Raw genomic sequence first — 21,764 nt, forward strand, 5'->3', positions numbered from 1 at the left:
AACCCTCAGTTTGTTTTGTGAGATTAAGAGTCACTTCTGGTTTGTCTTCCTCCCAATCCCATCTTGTTTCATTTATTATTCTCCTACCCCCTTAACCCCCCCATGTTGCATCTCCACTTCCTCATATCAGGGAGATCATATGATAGTTGTCTTTCTACGATGGACTTATTTTGCTAAGCATGATACCCTCTAGTTCCATCCACGTCATCGCAAATGGCAAGATTTCATTTCTTTTGATGGCTGCATAGTATTCCATTGTGTATATATACCACATCTTCTTAATCCATTCATCTGTTGATGGACATCTAGGTTCTTTCCATAGTTTGGCTATTGTGGACATTGGTGCTATAAACATTCGGGTGCATGTGCCCCTTTGGATCACTACATTTGTATCTTTAGGGTAAATACCCAGTAGTGCAATTGCTGGGTCATAGGGTAGTTCTATTTTCAACATTTTGAGGAACCTCCATGCTGTTTTCCAGAGTGGTTGCACCAGCTTGCATTCCCACCAATGCTGTCGGAGGGTTCCCCTTTCTCCACATCCTCGCCAGCATCTGTCATTTCCTGACTTGTCAGTTTTAGCCATTCTGACTGGTATGAAGTGATATCTCATTGTGGTTTTGATTTGTATTTCCCTGATGCCGAGTGATGTGGAGCACGTTTTCATGTGTCTGTTGGCCATCTGGATGTCGTCTTTGCAGAAATGTCTGTTCATTTCTTCTGCCCATTTCTTGATTGAATTATTTGTTCTTTGGGTGTTGAGTTTGATAAGTTCTTTATAGATTTTGGACACTAGTCCTTTATCTGATATGTCGTTTGCAAATATCTTCTCCCATTCTGTCAGTTCTCTTTTGGTTTTGTTAACTGTTTCCTTTGCTATGCAAAAGATTTGATCTTGATGAAATCCCAATAGTTCATTTTTGTCGTGCTTCCCTTGCCTTTGGCGATGTTCCTAGGAAGACGTTGCTGTGGCTGAGGTCACTTTTTTGGTGGGATCCTTGTCTGGTTTTGGGATCAAGGTGATGCTGGCCTCGTAAAATGAGTTTGGAAGTTTTCCTTCCATTTCTACTTTTTGGAACCATTTCAGGAGAATAGGAATTAGTTCTTCTTTAAATGTTTGGTAGAATTCCCCCGGGAAGCCGTCTGGCCCTGGGCTTTTGTTTATTTGGAGATTTTTGGTGACTGTTTTCAGTCTCCTTATCTGTTCAGGTTTTCTATTTCTTCCTGGTTCAGTTGTGGTTGTTTATATGTCTCTAGGAATGTATCCATTTCTTCCAGATTGTCAAATTTGTTTGCGTAGAGTTGCTCATAATATGTTCTTATAATTCTTTGTATTTCTTTGGTGTTAGTTGTGATCTCTCCTCTTTCATTTATGTTTTTATTTATTTGGGTCCTTTCTCTTTTCTTTTTGATAAGTCTGGCCAGGGGTTTATCAATCTTATTAATTCTTTCAAAGAACCAACTCCTAGTTTCATTGATTTGCTCTATTGTTTTTTTTTTGGTTTCTGTTTCATTGATTTCTGCTCTGATCTTTATGATTTCTCTTCTCCGGCTGGGTTTAGGGTTTCTTTCCTGTTCTTTGTCTAGCTCCTTTAGGTGTAGTGTTAGGTTGTGTACTTGAGACCTTTATTGTTTCTTGAGAAAGTCTTGTACCGCTATATATTTTCCACTCAGGACTGCCTTTGCTGTGTCCCACAGGTTTTGAACTGTTGTGTTTTCATTATCATTTGTTTCCATGAATTTTTTCAATTCTTCTTTAATTTCCTGGTTGACCCATTCATTCTTTAAAAGGATGCTGTTTAGTCTCCATGTATTTAGGCTCTTTCCAAATTTCCTCTTGTGTTGAGTTCTAGCTTCAGAGCATTGTGGTCTGAAGATATGCAGGGAATGATTCGAATCTTTTGATACCAGTTGAGACATGATATATGACCTAGGATATGATCTATTCTGGAGCATGTTCGAGGTGCACTAGAGAAGAATGTGTATTCTGTTACTTTGGGATGGAATGTTCTGATTATATCTGTGATGTCCATCTGGTCCAGTGTGTCATTTAAGGCCTCTATTTCCTTGTTGATCTTTTGCTTGGATGATCTGTCCATTTCAGTGAGGGGAGTGTTAAAGTTCCCTACTATTATTGTATTATTGTTGATGTGTTTCTTTGATTTTGTTATTAATTGGTTTATGTAGTTGGCTGCTCCCACATTAGGGGCATAGATATTTAAAATTGTTAAATCTTCTTGTTGGACAGACCCTTTGAGTATGATATAGTGTCCTTCCTCATCTCTTATTATAGTCTTTGGCTTAAAATCTAATGGATCTGATATAAGGATTGCCACCCCTGCTTTCTTCTGATGTCCATTAGCATGGTAAATTGTTTTCCACCCCCTCACTTTCAATCTGGAGGTGTCTTCAGGCTTAAAATGAGTTTCTTGGAGGCAACATATAGATGGGTTTTGGTTTTTTATCCATTCTGATACCCTGTGTCTTTCGATTGGGGCATTTAGCCCATTAACATTCAGGGTAACTACTGAGAGATATGAATTTAGTGCCATTGTATTGCCTATAAGGTGATTGTTACTGTATATTGTCTCTGTTCCTTTCTGATCTACTACTTTTAGGCTCTCTCTTTGCTTAGAGGACCCCTTTCAATATTTCCTGTAGAGCTGGTTTGGTGTTTGCAAATCCTTTCAGTTTTTGTTTGTCCTGGAAGCTTTCTGTCTCTCCTTCTATTTTCAATGATAGCCTAGATGGATATAGTATTCTTGGCTGCATGTTTTTCTCATTAATGCTCTGAATATTTCATACCAGTTCTTTCTGGCCTGCCAGGTCTCTGTGGATAAGTCTGCTGCCAATCTAACATTTTTACCATTGTATGTTACATACTTCTTGTCCTGGGCTGCTTTCAGGATTTTCTATTTGTCGCTAAGACTTGTATATTTTACTATTAGATGATGGGGTGTGGAACTATTCTTATTGATTTTGGGGGGCATTCTCTGCACCTCCTGGATTTTGATGCTTGTTCCCTTTGACATATTAGGGAAATTCTCCCCAATAATTCTCTCCAATATACCTTCTGCTCCCCTCTCTCTTCTTCTTCTGGAATCCCAATTATTCTAATGTTGTTTCGTCTTATGGTGTCACTTATCTCTCGAATTCTCCCCTCGTGGTCCAGTAGCTGTTTGTCCCTCTTTTGCTCAGCTTCTTTATTCTCTGTCATTTGGTCTTCTATATTGCTAATTCTTTCTTCTGCCTCATTTATCCTAGCAGTGAGAGCCTCCATTTTTGATTGCACCTCATTAAAAGCTTTTTTGATTTCAACTTGGTTAGATTTTAGTTCTTTTATTTCTCCAGAAAGGGCTTTTATATCTCCCGAGAGGGTTTCTCTAATATCTTCCATGCCTTTTTCGAGCCCAGCTAGAACCCTGAGAATCATCATTCTGAACTCTAGATCTGACCTATTACCAATGTCTGCTTTGATTAGGTCCCTAGCCTTCTGTACTGCCTCTTGTTCTGTTTTTTGTGATGAATTTTTCCGCCTTGTCATTTTGTCCAGATAAGAGTATATGGAGGAGCAAGTAAAATACTAAAAGGGTGGCAAAGTCCCCAGGAAAATACGCTTTAACCAAATCAGAAGAGATCCCAAATTGTGCGGGGGAGAAAGGGGATAAAAAGAGGTTCAGAAAAAAAAAGAGACAATTAAAAAAAGAAAACGAATAAAGAAAAAATATGAAAAAGAAATATATATATTAGATAAACTAGTTTAAAAACATTAAAAAAGAAAAGTAAAAGTTAAAAAAAATTAGCAGAAGAAGAAAAAAAATTGAAAAAAAAATTAAATTAACTGCAAGACTAGAGAATCTTGGGGAGAAAGCCATGAGTTCCATGCTTTGCTTTCTCCTCCTCTGGAATTCTGCTGCTCTTCTTGGTGTTGAACCTGCACTCCTTGGTAGGTGAACTTGGTCCTGGCCGGATTTCTTGTTGATCTTCTGGGGCAGGGGCCTGTTGTAGTGATTCTCAAGTGTCTTTGTCCCAGGCGGAATTGCACCGCCCTTACCAGGGGCCAGGCTGAGTAATCAGCTCAGGTTTGCTTTCAGGAGCTTTTGTTCCCTGAATGCTTCCCGTAGAGTTCCAGCGGATGGGAATGAAAATGATTGCCTCCCGGTCTCCGGCCTGGAGGAGCCGAGAGCTCAGGGCCCCACTCCTCAGTGTGCCCTCAGAGAATAGCGCCCAATTAATCCTGTCTCCCTGGCCTCTGGCCGCACTCTGAGCTCACCGAGCCTGCGACCGGTTCAAGGTAACCCCGAGCTGAGAGCTCACTTCTTGGCTCTGTCTCTGTAGCTGGCTCCTCCCGTTCTAAAACCTACAAGCTCTGCGACACTCTGACCCTGCGGGACCTGAGGCCACACTGACCCCGCATGGGTTTCACCCCGGTTTAGCCTCTGGAGTGATGTCCTTCAGCAGAACAGCCTTTTAAAAGTCCCGACTTTGTGCTCCATTGCTCCGCCGCTTGCCGGGAGCCGGCTCCTCCCCCCCGCGGTCTAACTACCCGTCACTTTGGATTCACTTCTCCACCAGTCCTACTTTTCAGAAAGTGGTCGATTTTCTGTTTCTAGAATTGCTGTTCTTCTCTTCGATCTCCCGTTGGATTTGTAGGTGTTTGCAATCTTTAGATAAGCTCTCTAGCTGATCTCCTGCCACCTGATGTAGTCTCAGCCTGCTACTTCTCCGCCATCTTGACTCCTCCCCCTAAAGAAGTCTTTTTAAAGGGAAAGAGCAGCCTAAGAAGCTGGAAGAAAACTAGAAAAACATTGGATTATAGGGCCCATGAGAACAATCTATAGAAGAAAGAAATTGAGGACATAATTGGGCAAGAACTATTTAAGTAGGGTGATAGAGCTGGGGCCAGAACATTAAGGAGAGGAAGTGGACAAAGACCACAGGTCAGGAAGTTGGGTACTGAGCAAAAGCAAATGCAGGCATTATTAATGGCAGTTAGAATGGGTGACAAAGTTAAAATTAAGTTTTTTGTTGTTGTTCAATAGAAGGGAAGGCAGCCATGGAGAGAGCAAGGTTGAAGATGCTTGAGAGTGAAAGAGTACTTATGGATAATTATGGAAATGGAATCCTGGAGAAGAATGGGAAGTGATCCAAACTCAGGTGGAGTTTTCTTTAGAGAGGGGAGACCCCTCTTCCTTTAAGACAAGGGAGGTAAAACTAAATGTATCATTCCATGCTTCTCCATATACCCAGAGATTGGTCAACTGTTGATTAGGAAAATGCTTTGTAAATAAGACCATGAGGAAACAGGAGCAGACTTGGAATATATACCTTGGGCAGGATGGAAGGAAGAAATCAGTGAGAGGTAAGAAACCCACCAGCAAGGCCAACATGAGTCTGTATTGACCAGGACTTCCCAGTTCTGCAGCTTCCTATAAGAGTCCTCTGCAGCCCAGGATAAGGTGCAGACAAAGTTGAATCAAGTGACCATGAGCTAGAAATTGGCATGGCAAGACTGGCTAATAGTTTTCAGGAAGGTGAAGAAATATAGAGTACTAAGGAGTTTGCAGTGGAATCTGTTTAGCCAGAAAATAGTTAATGGACTGGGTGAAGTTGGCCATTCCAAGAAATTAAAGGTCCCAGCAAAGAAAGTGAACAGCATCTCAGGGTGATGAGAGGCAGTGAAGTAACTGACAGATGAAGATACCGTGTTTGAAAGCAGAATTTAGAGATCTCAGAGGAGAAACAGTGAAGTCCCTGGTACATGCATACTGGTAGAAGCCCCACTGAAGTAATGACCTGCAGAGGTAAGGAAAGCAAGGCTTTGGGAGGTCAGGGAACTCAAAAATTTCCCTGAACTGGCCTGCAACCACTCATATCATCTCCCTCTCTCTTTCGACTGTGTTCTTTTTGGCTTTTTCTCTTTGTGAATCACTCCAGCTCAAACTTTTTTGGGGACCCTTGAGAGGAATGTTGCACATTTTCCCTTCTTGAATTTGGTAACATTTGTTACACATCTTTCTTCAATAATTTGGTGACATTTTTAAGCATCTCTTATAATGCAGCTTTGTGAGGATAGCCAACCCCCTGAATTTGCTTCCATTAAAATTGTTGTTTTCTTTGTACCATCAAAGAGACTTAGGCATTAATTTTTTAAAATATTTTATTTATTTATTTGACAGAAATCACAAGTAGGCAGAGAGGCAGGCGGGGGGTGGGGAGTGAGCAGGCTCCCCGCTGAGCAGAGAGCCTGATGCAGGGCTCGATCCCAGGAACCTGAGATCATGACCTGAGCTGAAGGCAAAGGCTTAACCCACTCCACCACCCAGGTGCCCCTAGGTATTAATTTTTTAATGGTACAAAATCCTTTTAGATCTTTTGTCATAGAAAAATATCTGGAATTTTGCTCTGAGTGGCTCCTCTAAAAAGAGGAGTTTGCAGCTGCCTTCATACTTTCATAGTGCCATGATGAACTGGCAGCCTTCAGATCTGAGGAGTCATCCCCATAAAAAGGAACGTTTTCCCCACATAGGAAATAGTCAAAAAGGAGCAGCCAAGAACTAATAATGGCAAGATACAATAAATTCACTGTACTATGCTCTTTGGTATCAGGACTAATGGATTCACCTACTCAAACATATTATTAAAAGGTAATATTGAACTTTTCAATGTTCTGGCAATGTACAAAGAACTCCAACTTCAGAAATGGGCCAATTAATATTAAGTCTGTGAAAGTAAAAACTTGGTGTCCTCATTAAAATGACAAAAACCCTCATTTCAGGGAGTGGGAAATACATTTCATAAGTAAGGTGCCCTGGTGGCATTAGAGGAGATCACATTCTCTTTTGCTTAGTGACATGTGCAAACTGAGGAGATTATTATCTGTTTGCACTTGGCTACAGGAATCTATCTCCTCATGTCAGCATGCCCTTTCCCCCTGGGAGAGAAGCAGTCTCTCCTCCTCATTTGCTCGAGAGAAAATATTTTCACATTTAAACTGGAGACAGCGCCCCTAACCATTCTCCTAGATCTCTACCCTTTTCCACATTTCTCCACAAGACTCATAAGACATGAGCATAATCACTAGCCTGCAGTACAAGAAGAAACAAAAGGAGGAAGATGAAATATCACTACTTAGTATTGAGCCATATGCCTTGCCAGAGGACAAACATGCAAACCAAAGCAGAAATGAGTAACTGTCTATCTGCAGCAGTCACTTGATTTACAGAGGAACCTCTGTGTTATTCGGTGGAACTCCAGTCCAGTTTGCGATGCTATCCTTGGTACTGATCCAACAAGCAAATCAAGTATTTCTTCACATTGGCAGATAGCTTGTGTCCCTTCTGCCATACACTTTCCTATATACAGTCATCTTCACTTTTAGCATCTTCTTTCAGTGCTGTGATTGTGAGGAATGCTGCCTGCCCAACAACAGGTATCCCAGCTGTTGGGAGAGATGGCAAGGATAGATAGGATTTACAGTGCTGGGACTTCAACTCTTCGTGTAACCGTTTTCTCTTCAGAGACCAAAAGCTGTATGATTACAGCAAAAATTAAGATCCATAATAAAATCAACATACAATGAATGTGTCATGCCAAATTTTTTCATGATTTCTTTTAAAAACTAAAATACAAGGTTCAAACTGCCATACCAGGATAATTGCATAGCCATTCACAAAAAAAAAAAAAAAAAAAAAAAAAAACATGTAATAGGAAGGATTGCCACTCTCTTATTTGGACAGACAATCTGATTACATCAGCCTGCATTGGTAGCTGATTGTTTCAGGAAAACCCTCAGGTTGAAAGCACAGAATTAAACCCCACCCCACCCCTGAAGGAGCTTTCATTTAAGAATACGGGGTGTTTTCTCCCTCAGAATATGGTTTTATTCTATATATTTCATCTTTGTAAAGCACAACTTCCTTCCATTTATTGTAGAGAATGAATCTTTTCTTTGAAATCCTTTTAGAGAACACTTCTTCCACCACTTATAGCTAATAATCTTGAAGATTTGATTTCCATTACTTTCTTTTACTTTCTTCTACCCAAAGTCCCTCCCTCATAAGTAACTGAAAAAATTCACACCTTTGACAAGTTGTCTTTTAACATTCTTTACATTTAATATACAGGTTTGTAATTTTGAATCATTTTGATAACATCTCTTTTTGGCTTTGTGTTGTTTTAGGAATCAAAAAAGGAATAAACTACAAATTTTTTCCATTAATTTAGACTGTGAGCCATAGAGATTAGGGGAACCTCAGTTTTTACCATTATCATAAGCCTGATACAGGGAAGGTCCTTGGTGTTTGCTGAATGAATGAAAATCCTCTGATTAAACATTTTGTAATAGGTTTTCAGATTTTTGGCCTTCAAAAATGAGCCCTAACCATAAATAAAGCTAACCAGCTTTCCTCTTGTGTCTTAGGGTTTTTTTAATTAATAAATTAATGTTTTAGAGCAGTCTTAGATTTACAACAATATTAAACAAGAAGTAAAGACCTTCCAAATACCTGTCTCCCCCACACACATACATAGTTCTCTCCCCGCCCCGCCACTACTGACATCCTGCACCACAGGGGCACATTGGTTATAATCAGTGAATATATCATTATCACCCAAAGTTCATAGTTTGCATTAGAGTTCACTCTTGGTGTTGTACATTCTATGAGTTTAAATGTTTAAAATGTATGTATCTACCATTATAGTATCATACAGAATAGTTCCACTGCCCTAAAAATCCTCTGTGCTCTGCCTGTTCATTCTTCCCTCCCCCTAACCCCTGGCAACAAGGTTAGGGATTTTTTTTGTGATCTTTTAACTGACTCCATTGTTTTGCCTTTTCCAGAATGCCATATAGTTGGAGTCCTACAGTTACGTAGCATTTTCAATGGGCTTCTTTCACTTAGTAATATGCATTTACATTTCTTCCATGTCTTTCCATGACTTAATCACTAATTTCTTTTTAGCACTGAATAATATTCCATTTCTGGATATACTACTGTATGTTTACCCATTTAATCTACTAAAGAACATCACAGTTGTTTCCAAGTTGGGGAAAATTTAAAATTGCCAGAGGAAATCTGCTATAAAATCCATGTGCGTATTTTTGTGGGGACATAAGTTTTCAGTTCACCTGGGTAAATATGAGGGAGCACGGTTGCTGGATTACATGGTAAGAGTATATCTAGTTTTATAAGAAAGTGCCAGTAGGATTTTGCATTCCCACCAGCAATGCAGGAGAATGTCTGTTTGCTGCACATTGTCACCAGCCCTTGGTGTTATCATTGTTTTGGATTTTGGCCATTCTAATAGGTGTGTAGTGGTATCTTATTGTTCTTTTAATTTGCAGTTCCTTAATGATGTATGACATATGACATATGATGATGCTTAGATGCCGTGGATATATCTTTGATGGGGTGTCTTTTCAGGTCTAATTTTTTGGCATTTATCCTGCTTGATGTTCTCTGAACTTCCTGGATCTGTGGTTTGGTGTCTGGCAATAATTTGGCGGGAAAAGTTCAGTGATTATTGCTTTACCTGTTGCTTCCATTCCTTTATTTCCCTTCTAATATTCTTATGACATGTATCTTTTGTGGTTGTGCCATAGTTCTTGGATATTCTCCTTGGGTTTTTTTTTTTTAATGCTTTTTTTCTCTTTGCTTTTCAGGTTAGACAGTTTCTATTGTCATACCCTCGAGCTCAGAGATTCTTCTCTCAGCTATGTCCAGTCTTTTAATAAGCACATCTAAGGCATTTTTCCATTTCTGTTACAGTATTGTTTTTTTTATCTCATGTCTATTTTATTTTTCCTTAGAATTTCCATCTCTCTGTTTACATTATCCATCCATTCTTTCATGGTATCTGATTTTCCCATTAAAGCTCATAGCATACTAATCATAGCTGTTTTGTATTCCTGGTCTGATAATTCCAACATTCATGCTGTATCTCACTTGTATTCTGATCCCCATTCAGTCTCTTCAAACTGTGTTTCTTTGGTTGGTTAGTTGGTTTTTGTTTTTGTTTGTTTTTTACCTTTTAGTATGCCTTGTAATCTTTTGTTGAAATCTGGACATGATGTCCTGGATAAAAAGATCTCCAGTAAATAAGACTTTAGTGGCGTGGTAGTTAAGTATGGGAAAGCATTATTTAGTCCTGTGATCAGGTCTTTGTCTTTTAGTGAGCATATACCTCCGGACTGTGAATTTCATAAGTGCTTCTCAGTTTTTGGTCCCCCCCTTACTTGGGGCAGGATGTCTGGAGGGTACTTCCCTTCTCCAGGTCAGTTAGGCTTCAGTAATACCCTAGCAGGTTAGACTCCAATAAAATAGTTTCTTATGAAGGCAGGCCTTGTTAAGAAGAACAGAATGCTCCGGTGTATTTCAAAATGGTTTCTTTTCTCTACCGCCTGACGGAAGCGCAAGGGGGATCTTTCTCTAATATTCATTGTAAGGACTTGGTCATGCTCTGAGAGATAAAATTCACGAAAGGATAGAGAACTTACTATGACTGAGTCCCTCTGGAATTTTTAAATCTTAGACTTGCCCACACTGAGCCTCCAGCAATTAGCCAATTACAATTTAGGTTTTTTTACTTGCCACCAGTTCCTATGGAACTTCCTGCCCATAGGTTTCTGGTCTGGTAAGTTATGATTCTCTAGATTCTCCTGTCACTCTGGTTTCAGGGGCAGCAGTTTGCCCTGTGACTTCACTTCTCTGGTGGATCTAAGATGAGTGGTTGATTTTTCAGTTTATTCAGCATTTTATTCTTTGTTACATTGGAATGGTGACTTCTAAACTCCTCACACAATAGACCGGAAACCAGAGTCTAGTGACTTAATTTTTACATTTACCTTTCCTCTGTAGGATAGTAAAGATTACACTTTTTTAAAAACTGCCTTGCAAGATTATCACATGGACAGTCATCAGTTCAAGAAAAATGGCCCTACACTTTATCATTACAGAACTCTTATCATTTGCTGCCTTCCAAATTAAAGTGACCAATGTTAGCTGGGAATATCTGCGTTATATTTGGGGTGACAAATATGAAGCATGATGGGGATTTCAGGGTGTTGGAATCCTATGTTCCTTTACAAAAATGGTACTGTGTGCTTTTGGGTCCATCTCTTGCTGCCATGGCCACCTCAAACCTAAAGTTGCTCAAGAGATTTTTTATACGTGTCAGTTGAAAACTACCGAGTTTGCATGGGGCTAAGGTGAACCACAAAGAGTATGGATAGATGGAGATTTGACTTTATATTGACCGCTTAACTTTAGTATCACAGGCAGAAACTCTGAAGGAAGAAAATGACAGCCTCCGTTGGCAGCTCGATGCGTATCGGAATGAGGTAGAATTGCTCAAGCAAGAACAAGGCAAAGCCCCCAGAGAAGATGACCCAAACAAGGAACAGCAGCTGAAACTCCTGCAGCAAGCCCTGCAAGGAATGCAACAGGTAAAGGCTCTTTGGTTTTCTGAGCTTTTGGGAAGACTAACATCAGCTCCTCACCTGGAAAAATGTCCCCTGCCAGCAAAGAGAATAGCAAACCTCTTATTTTTCTTGATATTCTGTTCTCTGGCATAGCCGAAGAAAGGTCTATGTTATGGTTAATGAAATATTCTGGCCAATACAAAGGTTGCAGTGGATCACCAATTTTCTTTTTCTGTTTTTTAAAGATTTTATTTATTTATTTGTCAGAGAAAGATCACAAGCAGGAGGAGTAGCAGGCAAAGGGAGAAGTGGGCTCCCTGCTGAGCAGGGAGCCTGATGTGGGACTCAATCTCAGGACCCTAGGATTGTGCACTGAGCTGAAAGCAGACATTTAACCAACTGAGCCATCCAGGTGTCCCGTGGATCACCTATTTTCTTTTTTTAAAGATTTTTATTTATTTATTTGTCAAAGAGGGGGGGGAGCATGAGAGAGCGAGCACAGGCAGGCAGAGGCAGAGGGAGAAGCAGGCTCCCTGCTAAGCAAGGAGCCCGATGTGGGACTCGATCCCAGGATGTTGGGATCTTGACCTGAGCTGAAGGCAGCTGCTTAACCAACTGAGCCACCCAGGCATCCGGGATCGCCTGTTTTCAAAGGATGTACATCCAGTAAAAATACTTGACACTCAAACTACACCAAACATAATCTAATCTTTTCTTTCTGCTTCAGAAGGTGCTTTGGAATCTGTACAGAGCCTCGAGGTCTTTATGAAGGTCTTCAGTTACTTAGATAGAAAAAGTAGTATCTACTCGATCCAATGCTGGACCATGCAGCCTGTTAGAAGAAATGGCAGGAATTTTACCTTGCTTTTTTACTATCAATGCTTTAGGCACATAATATCAATTGGTTTTTATTTTGTTTTGTTTTCACAGTCATTTCTGTGAATGAGTTTACCTGCACATTATTCCAAGTATAAAAAGTAAAGTAAATAGATGCATCCAACTGTAATTGCATTCAAATACAACAGTGTGAAATAGATGCTCAATGTCTAAATGTTTTATGTAAGCATCAGCACAGTGAGCCTACCGTTTAAAAGATATTACCATCTGTTCCCATCATAATAAAGGAGTAGTATTTTTGAGTAAGGGTACTATCCTCTTCTGTCTTGTCAGATGACCAGCCATTTTCCTTACAATTTAAATTGAGCAATATTTTTTAATTGTATGCCTTGAATTATCAGGGGCAAAGCTTATTGCTGACTGGAAATCACAAATTGTGAACAAGGAGTCTCTTCTGGCACTAGGAGCCCTGTGTTCCTATTATTTCTGCTACCACTGTCTTCCTGTGTGACAAGCAATATCACATTAATAGTTCACCTTTCCTATTAGTAAAATGTGTGAAGTAATGCTTACCTTCCTTTTACTGTCACTATGGAATTTAATTAGAACATGTAAATTATATCTGAGATCTTTCCACCAAAAAAAAAAAAAATGCATCTCTTCAGCTAGACTTCAAAGAATTTTGACAACATATATTGTACTGTGTGTGTTTTAGCTCTTCCAATGGTCTTCTTCAAGCCTCTGAAAAGCAAAACTTTGGAAACATTTTTTGTTGCTTTTCCTCTCTTACCTTGATTTTGAAACCATTCCACAGAAGGACAGTTCTGCTACTGAAATACAATCTAAAGATGATGAACTTTTTTTTTTCATTTCATCACTTCAGAGACCTCTGAGAAAATTAGGTCTCTACATCCTGACAAATTAATTTCGCTCATTTTGATTACTTTTTATTGGAAAATAGCCTTGTAAACAAGATAAAGGTTCTCCTATCTTATCCCCAAAAGAAGTGTAGTCTAACATAGTGGTTAAAAGCGTGGACTGTAGTCTTGACCCCACCTGGGTTTAAATCCTAACTCTGCCACTTACTATCTGAATGGCCTAAGGCAAAGCACTAAACCTCTGTAAGCCTCAGGACTATGTGTAATAGGGTTACTTGAGGTTTATATGAGATCACACATATGAAACCTTATCCACATGTGTGACACATGTTAGATGCTAAATAAGTAATATTTTTGTAATCGTGATGATGATGATGAATCCAGTTCCTTGCCTACTGATGTGGAAACAAACATTTGTGAAATGTTTCCCTCACAGAAATTGAACTTGGCTTGGAAAATGACTAATTGAAAGAATGCTTTACAACATTAAGTTCTATGCAGCCACCAAGATGTTGTCCACATGAGATTAACACTATACCCTACCCTTACCCCTGGCTGAAATAGAAAAGTTAAGCGATTAGATCATTTAGTTTCTCAGATGCTTTCTAAAATATGAGCAAATCCAAAAGAAGTTCCTAAGAGCTAGATAAAATAACTTGAAGTGAAAAGTACCTTGATTTTCCCTTTGGTATCTCTGCATGGAGAGATGATTGTTGGGCTGGAAGAAAGTGAGACAGGCCAGCCTACTATCTCACTTCAGCCAGGGTTTTGAAATGAAGTGTGGCTCCTCAAGACTTGATTGTCTTTGGTCTGTCTTGTAGCATCTACTCAAAGTCCAAGAGGAATTCAAAAGGAAAGAAGCTGAACTTGAAAAAGTCAAGGATGACAAATTGCAGGTGGAAAAAATGTTGGAAAATCTTAAAGAAAAGGTACATCGGCATCTGTGAACCCTTGTCCTTGCCTTTCCCCCCACCTTTTGCGGTGGCAATGAAAACGCCCTGCAAGTTCCTGGAGAAGGAACCACCCTAGAATGCTTGGCTGAGTAGGGATTAAAAGCCCTCTCTCTGGGGTAATTCTTGAATCAAGGGCTCTGCCTTTAGATGTGAGCCCTTGGCGTATCTAAGGATTCTGGAGAGTGTACTTTTCAATGAATACAAAGTTAGTCCATCCCTAAAATTCCTCAGTCTTTCCCTCTTGGAGAAGACCAACATGTATACTTCATTCTTGCTTCATCTTGCCAAGCAAATAGCAACATAGATAATGCAGGTGAAAAAAAAAAAAGGAAACGTGGGTGACACAGAGTACCTTTAATGAAGTGTTTCATTAAAGGAAGATACCCAAGTACAACGAGAACATGGGCATTTCTTTGCAGACACTCCATCTAGTGTAATGATGAACAGCTGCAGGTGAAATAGCCAAAACCCAAAGGGGAGAAAACGTGTGGAAAGTAAATAAAAGGCAGAATATTCTAATGCTTGATGATTGCAGCATAGAAGGGCAAGATGGGACTTTGCAGCAATAAAAGCTGCCAGTGAGGGCCTCTTAGGGAGCCTCCTAACATCTGGATAAGTTACTGTGTCACAGGCAGGAATCAGGTGCCCAGTCTACTTGAGGTGTGTAAAGTCTACTGATGGTGTCTTCCCAACCGACCTCCCTAATCATTTGTATGCCTGAACATTCAACTGAAGCAGTCCTCTGAAAAGGAAGACCCATTGACTGTAACTGCCTGATTTTAATGTCTCAGAAGGAAGAGATTAGGAGCTCAGACCAAGAGCAGTCAACCAAGAGAAATCAACAATGCTACAGTTCCATAAGAATTTGTGTTCTTTATCTCTCGCGCTCAGCTCAGAAAGATGCAGTGCATGTAGGCCCTGGGTGTGTTTGCCAGCATAGTGACTTCCCCCAGAGTGCCACTGAGAACTGGCAGCCCTGGTGTAGTTGAAACAAATGATTGAAAGTGTTTCCTTCTGGAGGCCATTTGCAATATGCTTTTAATTCTTCCACTTCATAAAACCAGCTCACTTTCCAGTTTTGTGGGTGCTATTAAAGAAACGAGTGCAATCCCAGAGAAATTCATTTATCAAGCATTTAATTGAAAAGTGCCAAAGCTGCTCTCTGTAGCAGGAATTTCCCTATACTTCCAGAGCTGCTAAAATGTCTTGGAGCTGCTACATAGCTGTTTGGCTTCTTGCATAAAATGGAATGTGTAACCAGAAGACTATTGATAGACATGAGGTTATGCTAATAATATTACGCTTAGGATTATTCTCTAGGATTGACATCACAAATTAATTTAAGAGCATTTTTGGTGCTTTAGTGTAAGCCACTTTCTGCTTTATAAAGTATTTCATTTGAAGAAGCAAGAGGTCATATGGCACGGAAGAACCTTAATGTATTATGCCTTAGTCTGTTTTTCATCCTGAACCTGAATATACCACGAAGCAGCAGCTAAAGAGGATAAGGAAGGAAAGCCGATTGATAATAGGGAAAATATGAGTCAGGATGTTTTTTTACCTGTTACTGTAAGCAAAGCTTCTTTCAGAAAAAGTCACGGCAGTGCATTATAAACTGATCTTCTCTGGGAAGCTGATTTGTGACCAAATATTTCAACCTGACACAATTAGGTTAGGAAGCAAAGTACCATTACGTTAGACTGCAAAAATAATTCCAGGTTGAAAGGAAGGCAGTAAGTTTTGGTGAGAAGGGATCTCTTTTGTTTTTGTTTGGGTTTCTTGACAGTAAACCATAGTGTGAGTTATTGTCAGTGTTTTGCAATATAACAAGGTGACTTCTGTCTGTCTTACTGCAAAAAAGAGCTAGCTCTTGGAATCTGCCAGTAAAATTCAAGCTGATAAACATCTCTTCAATATGCCTTCCAATTTTTTAAATGCCAGCTATAATAAAATTGAAGTCAGGTTTCAGTAAGGCTACATTTCTATTCAGGATGGCTAAAACTTCTTAGGATGTGTTTACATCTTAAATCAACCCCCATCTGTTAAACTCTCACACTTAAGAAATGGCTTACTGGATCATTTAATGTTTTAAGGGGGTTAGAAGGAGATGTACAACCCATGGCTTAGAAGTGAGCCAGTATTTTAAATCAAACTTGGCATGATGGTTACTGCCTGGATTGGATTCTAAGGGCCAAAGATTGAGTAGGTCATCAAGAAAGCCTTCCCTTCTGACTACAGCCAGGAAGCCTGTAAATCCACAAAACAGCATGTCTTGTAGCATAGACCATTCATTTCATTCATGGGCAACATCCCGGAAGCTTTGAAGGCATCTTTAAAGAAAACAGAAGAACAACTGTCTGTGCCGAGGGCTTGTGGAAGGGAAAAAGTGACAAAGCATTTGAGTCAGCCATGATCTGCCCCTGCTAGGAGCATTTCCCCAACATTTTCTTTTCTAATAGCAGTAAGACTGGAAGCAGAGATTTCTTTTATTCCTTCTTCTCAAGGCTCTTCCCTCAAATTTATAATACAGAAAAGATGTTCTCAGTGCCAAAAGAGAGAAAGAAAGATCCATGAAAGGTCTGGACGTATTTTTCAGTTTGATTGCTGGTCATTAATTTCACCTGAGTATCTTTTATGAAACATATGTGCTATGCTCAGAAAGAGAGAACTTTCAACAACAAAGAAAGCCACTGAGTAAAGATATTTTGGTCATGGTCATTTCTTGATATGAAGTCAGGAATATCCTAACTCATAATGTCTTTGTCAGGGAGAAGAGAGAGTTGATAGTCAATAAATGGGAGCTCTAATTTTTAGTTCAAAAGCCAACAGTTGATTATTTGGGAGTATATTAACTACACTGTAGATTCCCCACTCAGAGATGGGACCTGCCTTTAGCAGAGTATGGACCTAAATTTGAAAAGAACAATCGTTTTGGCAGTGGCTGGCCCGGTGTGAAATCTAGGCTCTACCACGTCCTAGAAATGTGATCTAAGGCAATTTATCTAATTTACTTAAGCCTCGGTTTCCTCATTTGTTGAATGGAGATAACACATACCTAACAGGGCCTGGCACCTAGTAGGCGGTAAATGTTGGGTCTGGTTCCCCAGATTACCTATAGAGTCAAGAATGATGAAAGCGGAGGAAAAAAAGTGGCAAAGATGAAAGTCTAAATTTTTCTGTGTTTTGGAGCCATGTAAAGAAGTTTTGGATGATCTGTGATGCTTTTGCATAAATTAATGTTATTTTCTCTCCCATTCAGCCATCAAAATTGTACAGTATCGCTTTTGGGGTACTACATTTAAAAGTTCCCTATTGTATAATCAAATCCAAGTCTGTTACCCAGTAAGGTGAACTGACTCAGGAAGCATATTATTCCCACAGGAAAGCTGCGCTACTAGACTGTGTACATCAAGCCAGGACAGTGACTACCCTCTTGAGAAGACCCTGAACAGCAGCCCTATCAAATCTGAACGTGAAGCACTGCTCGTGGGTAAGGAACACATGTACAATGTATTAACTGTGGTGGAGTGGGAAAGGGTTTCACCTAAGATGAATATACCCACCAGGCACTTACAAAGCATGACAATGCACGGACCCAGAGTCCTGAAGACAACAGGATAAGAATAAGTGTAGACTTCATAGAAATGGTAACAGCAGCTCCCAATCCTCCTCAAGCTCCTGTGGTTGCTGCCACATCAAATGTGTGATGTAAGCACAAGAAAGGGACTGCTGGAGAAACACGTTGTGCATTTTTTAAATCTCTATGTGAGGATAGCGGAGCCCTCTCACTCCTACTCAGGGTTATAGCGCGCGCGCTGTTTGACAGAGAACTTTCCCAGATGAACCTCTGGAGGAAGTATATGCCTCTTAGAAATTTTTCTTCCAGGTTACTAGCAGATGACTCAGGAGGTTGTCTGCTGAGTGTTGGACACTGGAGGGCTCGGACGAGATAAATGCTAGAATTGCTCTCATTATATAAAAATCATCCACAGAGGCAAGATAGAGCACATGCTTGAGGAGTCAACAGATCTGGTTTCCCATTTGACCCTACCATTTCCTTTGTGAGCTTCAGGAAGGAAGCACAATGGGCAGAATCATATTACCTGTCTCAAAGGGCAGCTGCGAGTATTAAATAAGATAATTCATCTGAATCCCTTAGCACAGTGTGCAGCCCACAGGAAGTCCTCAGTAAAATGAAAACCATTTTGCACTTAACAGTATTCTGCACAAATTCTTGTGGACTTGATACTCCTTTTGGAGAATAGTGACAGCTTGAAGGCCTAAAATATTCAGTCATTTCCAAGGGGCTGATACTGGGCCTCAACAGATAATCCCAGCTGCTTTCTAGGAAGCTGAACCCCACAGTGGCCCCACCCCAATCTCAGAAGTTCTTCACACTCATTGGCTTCTACGTAGTTTGAAGATTTATCTGCCTTCTTTGGTAATGGATAGCGTAGTCAGATTTAGCACTTTGATATGTTAATAAAGATGCACTAGGGGATCTGCCATTGAGTCTTCAAGAAAAGTGACAACTTATTTCCATTTTACAACTCAAAGTTCTTTAACAAATTGGCATGGCAACGGGGAGAGCTGACAGAGAGTAGAGGGAAGCCTCTGTGAATGGATAGTTCTAGAAACAAAGATTCTTAAGATAAGTGTTTTTTGTTTTGTTTTTCTTTCTTTTTTTTTTTTTTCTAAAGAATATAGTCTTGGGCTGACAGAAAGGAAAATCTATTTTTTAAGATTGGTTCTTTGGGTGTGAACCCACAGAAACTGCTTAGTGTTTTGAAGCCTATGGAGTTATTTCTCCTCATTTGACAGACAGCCTGCCTTGGCTGTAGCACCTAGAATTCCTTTGGACGTGAACGCCTTTTTTAGAATTTAACTTTCTCGGCTTCAGTCAGTGTATAGCAATTCCATTTACTTCATCATGTAAGAATCATATAGTGTTATAAGTAATAGCATCCATTTCGAACAGATCTTGAACTCTCTCATCAGCTCCTCCTGGATCCCCCAGCCCACCTCCTTGCCCTGTGGTTTTTGGAGGATTTTCACAAAGAACTAATTTGAACTTCAACTACAACTCAGACTGGTGATGTTCTTTATCAGTCACTTGAAGGAATAGACAAGTTGTAGTCTATAAACCAAATCAAATTTCGCTTTTATTTCTTGGCAGTTCTCAGCAAATTCAATTCTGGGACTATTTGATGTACTTAAGATCTTATGAAAAGAGAGGAATTCAAAAAATCTGAAGAAAGAAATAGTAGGCCTTTGAACAATTTATGTTCTACCTGTTGCCAGAGAAAAAGTAGTAGAACAGTTAACCTGATGTCCAGAACAATCAAGGCAGTGTGTCTAGCTGCCAATCACCCCATAGTTACACTGAGTGAAAATTAGGTACATTCCTGAAGGCTCTAAACTTCTATTTTAAAAAATATGTTACTTGAAGAAATTTAGAGCTCTAAGCACAAACAAATGCTAGTGACCACTTGAGTGAATGAAATGTTTGGCTTTTCTTTATGGAGCTGCTCACAGGAAAGTATAATCAGCAGATTCTCTTGTGAGAGGCATGAAGTGAATCAGGCAAAGTACCTGATTTGTACATTTACCACAACAGCAAGACATTATGCATAAGAAGTTCAAGTCCAATTTAAAGACTGTGCAGAATAACTGCAAAAGGCCAGCACACTGTAAATTCATTATAAAATTCCAAATTCATTGTGAAATGTAGAACTCCAAGGGTCTTTAGCCATCATGAATGATGGAAGTGACTCTTCCAATGCCAGCTTTTCCACAGGTGATACAGTGTTGTGAGAGGCCGTATATGCACTGGGTTGTTGAACAGATTAAATGAATAAAATGTATGAAACTTAGAATAGTGCCCAGTATGTAGTATGTGGTACATGTGAGTTAGCTCTCATTTCAAATATAATGCTCAAGTGTAACCTCCGTGGTATTGTCGCTATAGGGATTATTTCCACATTTCTTCATGTCCACCCATTTGGAGCAAGCATTGAATACATCTGTTCCTACTTGCACCGTCTAGATAGTAAGGTATGTGGGGTCCTGAAATGGGTATGCAAGGGGTTGGAGGGTACTTTCTTCAAGCATAAGTAAGTCGTTACTAATCACTGTAAGGAAACTTCCCTCACCTGTTCTCACTGCAGTGCAGTGCAGAGCTTCTCTCTTACAGGCAGGGTGACCGGCTGCTCCCATTTGCCTGGGACTGAGCGGTTTTCTAGAACTCGTGACTTCCAATGCCAGAACCAGGAAGTCATGGGCAATCCTGAATGACTTGTCTACTCTCCTTCCAAGATACATCTTAGAAGAATTTTCCTCCTTTCTTTTAATTTCTGTATAAGCTACAAATAACCCACTCTCTCTCACCAGTCATACTTTCGTACTGACCTTTAGCCATTAGCAAATGCTAATGTTCAGAACTAGAAGCCTTACTCCAGTCAAGACTGTCACCACTGCCATTACCTAATGTTGAAATGATCAAGGCAGAGGCCAACACAAAACAGAGGAAACAGTAAGTCTGTGACATGGACTCAAGTTCTGCTCCCAGCTGATCTCATGGGTCACTTCCTTCCTGGGATGATGTTCTGTGGGGGACACAAAGCGTCAGGGACAAGGGGAAATATTAGTTCCCTAAAAAGTTAAAGATGCCTCATAGAAGTGGGAGGGGACTCTTGACTCCTCAGAATAAATAAACCCAAGATAGATTTTTTTTTTTTCAGAAGCTGCATTCAGTTACATGCGCTCGTGGATTATATTCACTATTTCACAGGGCCTGAGGCTCTTGAGATGTGGCCACTGAAATGCAGATTCCTGATAACTAGATGTCCAAAATGTTAAGCCATTTAAGCATATGTCCTCTTAACAGAGGCGCTTGCCCATGTGGGCATCCAACTGGGGTGACGCATCCTTCTTGTGGCATTGGTTTTAGTTTGAGCCAGCGCACCCCTTTCATTTAGCTCTGGGAAGTGATACCATTCTGCAATTAAAAAGCCCATTTGACAGCAAAGGGAGAGATTGAATGTGAGCACTAGGACCAAGTGGTAAGTTGCAGTGGTATGAAATTGTCAGTAAAAATGATCTGGCCCTTTTTTCTTAAGTTGTAAAAAAATAATGCTACATTTTATGTTAAAAATGTGAGCAACAGGGGCGCCTGGGTGGCTCAGTGGGTTGAAGCCTCTGCCTTCATCTCAGGTCATGATCCCAGGGTCCTGGGATGGAGCCCCACTTCGGGCTCTCCACTCGGCGGGGAGCCTGCTTCCCTTCCTCTCTCTCTGCCTGCCTCTCTGCCTACTTGTGATTTCTGTCTGTCAAATAAATAAATAAAATAAAATAAAAATGTGAGCAACAGAAAGACAATGAAGGGAAAGGGAAAGTGACCCGGCCCCACCCTTCCAGGATCACCACCGCTAATAGTCTGGCATATCTTCTTTCAGACCATTTTCCATACGTATGCTGCACCTATATTGTACAAATACATCCAGAAACATTATATATTTATAGTTTTTAGAATGGAGATTCAACTCTATATGATACTCTGCATATGCATCTTTCACTTAACTGGCTACCGTCCACTACTAGCACTAGGAACGACCTCACTCCTACTCTCGGCCCATTTTCTCCTGAGCAGCTTCCTGCCAGAGTAGTGACAGGGCC

The 21,764-nt window shown here is 40.2% G+C and overlaps 1 protein-coding gene across 6 annotated transcripts in view; it reads left to right on the forward strand.

Moving 5' to 3' along the window:
- The window catches only part of ENOX2 (ecto-NOX disulfide-thiol exchanger 2), a 271,247-nt gene that overhangs the window by 247,067 nt on the left and 2,416 nt on the right, over positions 1-21,764 (forward strand). For 5 of the 6 annotated variants that reach the window (XM_059384978.1, XM_059384977.1, XM_059384981.1 and 2 more), the window contains 4 exons: positions 11,271-11,446; positions 13,959-14,066; positions 17,472-17,580; positions 20,059-20,144. In XM_059384978.1, the coding sequence (XP_059240961.1) occupies positions 11,271-11,446; positions 13,959-14,066; positions 17,472-17,580; positions 20,059-20,144 (479 nt within the window). The remainder of the gene's footprint in view (positions 1-11,270; positions 11,447-13,958; positions 14,067-17,471; positions 17,581-20,058; positions 20,145-21,764) is intronic. The other variant, XM_059384979.1, reaches the window with a different exon arrangement.

Source organism: Mustela nigripes, chromosome X (genome assembly GCF_022355385.1).
Source record: "Mustela nigripes isolate SB6536 chromosome X, MUSNIG.SB6536, whole genome shotgun sequence".
NCBI classification, from domain to species: domain Eukaryota; kingdom Metazoa; phylum Chordata; class Mammalia; order Carnivora; family Mustelidae; genus Mustela; species Mustela nigripes.